This window comes from Centruroides vittatus, unplaced genomic scaffold, assembly GCF_030686945.1.
Source record: "Centruroides vittatus isolate TY-2023 unplaced genomic scaffold, ASM3068694v2 contig_2400, whole genome shotgun sequence".
Taxonomy (NCBI): domain Eukaryota; kingdom Metazoa; phylum Arthropoda; class Arachnida; order Scorpiones; family Buthidae; genus Centruroides; species Centruroides vittatus.
Window position 1 is genome coordinate 1 of NW_027121512.1, and position 5,210 is coordinate 5,210.

General features: G+C 28.2%; 2 protein-coding genes across 2 annotated transcripts; one reads left to right on the plus strand and one right to left on the minus strand.

Annotated features, from left to right (window-relative positions):
- Positions 1-3,185: 3,185 nt before the first annotated feature.
- On the minus strand, positions 3,186-3,986 carry LOC136971244 (uncharacterized). The gene has a single exon (XM_067265712.1). The coding sequence runs from the start codon at positions 3,984-3,986 to the stop codon at positions 3,186-3,188; it is 801 nt and encodes a 266-aa protein (XP_067121813.1).
- A 138-nt stretch (positions 3,987-4,124) lies between these two features.
- LOC136971245 (uncharacterized) lies at positions 4,125-4,925 on the plus strand. Its single transcript, XM_067265713.1, has one exon. It carries the CDS (start codon positions 4,125-4,127, stop codon positions 4,923-4,925), a length of 801 nt encoding a protein of 266 aa, XP_067121814.1.
- The last annotated feature ends 285 nt before the right edge of the window (positions 4,926-5,210 follow it).

Here is a 5,210-nt window from a genome sequence, read left to right on the forward strand (position 1 = left end):
ACATAAATGACAGCCTTCTGCTTTCATTTTCTTAGAATGTAATTAATGAAGATTGCTATTAAGTAACTCACAGGCTTGACTTTAATTAATGTCGAGTGATTCTTAAGTTTTATCGTAATGTGAAAATATATTAAACAGTAAAATAGGAAACTGAATAATATTTAATTGAAATTGTAATCATAATTTAAAAACTTATTGAGCCATTTAAATTAAATTTATTATGAAACTTCAATAATTAACATTAATTATATACTATAGAATATAATTAATATTCATATTGGCTAAATATTTATTTTATTATACCGATATATTTTGTATTATTTGACATACAAAACTCTTTTATATACATTTAAAATATATAATTGTACTGAAAATAATAAATTAAATGAAAAATTGGCATTATTTGCATATTTATTACTGAATAAAGTAAAATGTTCATTTTAGAACTGTACAGTTAAAATTATTATTTAAAATTACACTACAGTATAAGTCAATTTAGATATTTTTCTTTTCGAAAATACTAAATATCATTTACATGAAAAATATAGGGTATTAATTTTTTATTTTTTTAATGTTTTTCAACGAATATGACGTCTTACTAATGCATTAAAGTTTCAAGTTTTTGTCATGTAACATTAGATATTTTTTATATTTTATATAATAGTATTGAAAAACAATACACAAAAGTGTATTATATAAAATTTATCGTATATAGAGCATATTTCTTGATTGAAATTTTATTATAACAAAACTTTTTAGATATTGAGATAGTGAAATGTTTCATATTATTAAAAAATATATTTAATATTATTAAAACTCATTAAATCGCATCTAATATTTTTAGTTTGAATTTGATTTTTATATTTATTAAATTATTTATATTAATTAATTAAGAATTTTATATTTCTAAAAACTGTACAGCATAAAAAGTCTGTTTTGTCTGTATATAACGCTGTATGATACAACACTATTAACAGACAAAGTTGGCTCTTTGTATTGTAATTTACAGTTATAATAGGTATTTAGAAAGTGATATATTTATATTTGTTCTCCTAATTTTACTTATAATGATACTTATTTGAATAAGTTATGTTTTTAAAATATATATTTTTATTCTTTTACATTAATATTCTATTTTAGCTTATAAAATTATTTTAAAATCATTATGTAGCATTGGAATGCTATAAATTTAGACAAAATATAGAAAAAGGAGTGTTTTGTTGTGATTTATAGCCTTTAAATTATTTCCAATTGGTAAGAGTAGTTTAGTTCATTTAAAGTTATTTATTACATTTAAAGTACAATCAGAAACAATGAGAAATCATTTCGTGAAAAAATTATACAGACAAAAAATAACGTCGTTTTGCAGTTTGTTATTTATTCCAAAAATCATTTATTCGGAAAATTAATTCGCAAGTTAATAAATTTATATATTTAGCAGCTTGTGTTTGAAGAACTTATTAAATATATCACAAATAAATCATTCATAAATAATGATGACATATTCGCATTGACTGATCTTGTTAGGACAACTTCCTAAGTAGATATGAATCTCCATCGGAAATATCTTTTAGAGAAAAATAATATTAAATTTTTTCCTCGTTAAGTCCGTTACAAAAAGATTTTCAATAAAACTATTTGTTTTATCCAATAAAACATCTTATTGAGTAAAAAATAAGGATATTTGTTTCTTAGTGTGAAGCTAAATATTTAGGGTTATGTTTGTGTTCTCTGTCGTCTTTATATTTTGAATTTTGGTTACTCCAGTGAGTTCTATCATCCAAATTATTTTGTTATAGGTACTGTACACTAATAAATTTTAATAAATATGCCTTCTGCATAAATTCACGAGAAGCATTTACTGATCTTAAAGCAATTTGTTCGTCTTAATAAATCAATTAGTCTACTATTGTAACCTGAACGCCAATTAATTCTCTATCTTGACTGTATTTAGAAAACTTCTGGTTGTGAGCTTTCTGAATACAGGTCAGGTCTTTCTGATCATATAACTTAGTCAACATTTTGACTCCACAGTAAGAGTAAAAATTAAATATAAATTTACGTGTAGTCTTTAATTTCCATTCAAAATCGATTTTAAATTTTACTTCTGTATTTTTAGATCAAAGTTCAAAATATATATTAAACAATAAATCATCATTTTAACTTAACAAATAGTCCAAGATATTTGCTGGAAGTAGAAATAAGATAAAACTTTTTCAAAATAAAATATAAAAAATTCATCGGGAACAGTTTAAGTTAATTATCAAACTTGTTCAGATATTTTAATATTTTTTACATAGTACTTATTACTGATATTAATTGTTGAACTTGTTCATGTTTAGAGAATGACAAAGTAATGTTTTCGAAAACAAAACATTGTGGATTATTGGCACTATTATATTAGTTTTAACTTAGATTATGTCGGAAAACAAAATAACTTTATTATTAATGTATTAAATTGCTACTTTTATTAACGGCCATCAACGTCCGTTGTGATACCAGACTTATTAAACACAGAATAGGGAATATCGCTCAACTAGGAAATCAACATTTATGGTTTATATTATCTAGGGAATGCATTTTGGACCTTCTTGTCCCTTATCAGTTCCTATACAAGTTATATATTGTCAGTAATTGTACAGTATATCTTTTTAGACAAATGAATATACATAGATAAGAATTCCACTTACACTTTTTGATAATGACTACCTTATCCATTTCACAAAAATGGACAAGGTAGTCATCATCAAAATGTATGATCTAAAGTATAATTGGATCTAGCATCAGTGAGTTCTAGCATCTTTAGTTGAAAATCTAAAGTATAACAAATAATGTAATCATAAACCACATGTACCCAGAGAATTAAATAATAAAACTTAAATCAACACCTTAATGTTCACTGAGAGATTGATTAATGTAACTAACGTTTTCGATCTAATCGATAGATCATCTTCAGGTTAAACAGAATGTTTCTTAAATGGAACATCAATTTCAAAATTTGAAAATATAACCAGTAACATCAATAAAATTTAAAAATATAACCAGTAACATCAATAAAAAAGTAAAACATTGTAAAAGATACAACAAGTGTAATATAAAAACGTTATACTCGTATCCAATCATAATATTATCTATCCTAACCAGTAATAATTCACCATTAAAATATACTAGAGCTCACGTGCCTCTTATAAGTTTTTAACGGCATATTTCCAAGCCGAAGGAAGACCTTCCGCGTCCCTTGCGTTAATACATTTATCTTTTAACTTGCTTCTGTAAATTTCTAACCTTTCAGCTGTTCTTGCCAAAGTTGGGGAATGTACCTGTTTTATGATTTTCGCCTCATTCCATCGTACCAAGGATCCCTCTGCTTGCCCCATCTGGGCTAGTACTGTTGTATTGGAACCTTTTCTAATATCATACTTATGTTCCTTGATCCTTATTCCTAAGTTTCTAGTGGTAACCCCTACATACTCTTTATTAATACCTATTAGCTGGTTCTCGTAGGGAATCCTATACACACCCGCCTTATCTTCTTTTTTAACTAACCCTTTATCGTTCCTAAGTATTTTATACAAATTCGGAGCTCTTTTTAAGATCACCCTTGTATCCTTGATGCTTGCTATTTCTTTCATAATCCCTCCTAGATACTTATTATATGTAAATTTAGTGTACCTGTAAGGCCCGTGCTTAGTGCCTTTATCATAACTGGCTTCAAATTTTCTAATAATTCCCTCGATGACTTTCCTCTTATAACCTAATGTTCCTGCTATCTGTATAATTCTTTCTATCTCTGTATCCCGGTCTATCACATTCTCACAGTATATAAAGGCCCTTCTAATCAATGCTCTAAATGCCGCTAACTTATATTTATAAGGGTCATTAGAGCTTGCAGGAATATATAGTGGGCTATGCGTTGGTTTAATGAATACGCCAGTGGATATATGCCCTTTGCTAAATATAACATTAATGTCTAAGAAATGTACCATCCTGGAGCTTTTTTGCTCTAGCTTCAAGGTGAAGGCCCTCTTGGTTCTCGTTAATTCTATCTACAAAGTTAGCAATTACTCGATTGTTCTTCCATAATATGAAAATGTCACCTTAAGCTAGAGCAAAAAAGCTCCAGGATGGTACATTTCTTAGACATTAATGTTATATTTAGCAAAGGGCATATATCCACTGGCGTATTCATTAAACCAACGCATAGCCCACTATATATTCCTGCAAGCTCTAATGACCCTTATAAATATAAGTTAGCGGCATTTAGAGCATTGATTAGAAGGGCCTTTATATACTGTGAGAATGTGATAGACCGGGATACAGAGATAGAAAGAATTATACAGATAGCAGGAACATTAGGTTATAAGAGGAAAGTCATCGAGGGAATTATTAGAAAATTTGAAGCCAGTTATGATAAAGGCACTAAGCACGGGCCTTACAGGTACACTAAATTTACATATAATAAGTATCTAGGAGGGATTATGAAAGAAATAGCAAGCATCAAGGATACAAGGGTGATCTTAAAAAGAGCTCCGAATTTGTATAAAATACTTAGGAACGATAAAGGGTTAGTTAAAAAAGAAGATAAGGCGGGTGTGTATAGGATTCCCTACGAGAACCAGCTAATAGGTATTAATAAAGAGTATGTAGGGGTTACCACTAGAAACTTAGGAATAAGGATCAAGGAACATAAGTATGATATTAGAAAAGGTTCCAATACAACAGTACTAGCCCAGATGGGGCAAGCAGAGGGATCCTTGGTACGATGGAATGAGGCGAAAATCATAAAACAGGTACATTCCCCAACTTTGGCAAGAACAGCTGAAAGGTTAGAAATTTACAGAAGCAAGTTAAAAGATAAATGTATTAACGCAAGGGACGCGGAAGGTCTTCCTTCGGCTTGGAAATATGCCGTTAAAAACTTATAAGAGGCACGTGAGCTCTAGTATATTTTAATGGTGAATTATTACTGGTTAGGATAGATAATATTATGATTGGATACGAGTATAACGTTTTTATATTACACTTGTTGTATCTTTTACAATGTTTTACTTTTTTATTGATGTTACTGGTTATATTTTTAAATTTTTATTGATGTTACTGGTTATATTTTCAAATTTTGAAATTGATGTTCCATTTAAGAAACATTCTGTTTAACCTGAAGATGATCTATCGATTAGATCGAAAACGTTAGTTACATTAATAAATCTCTC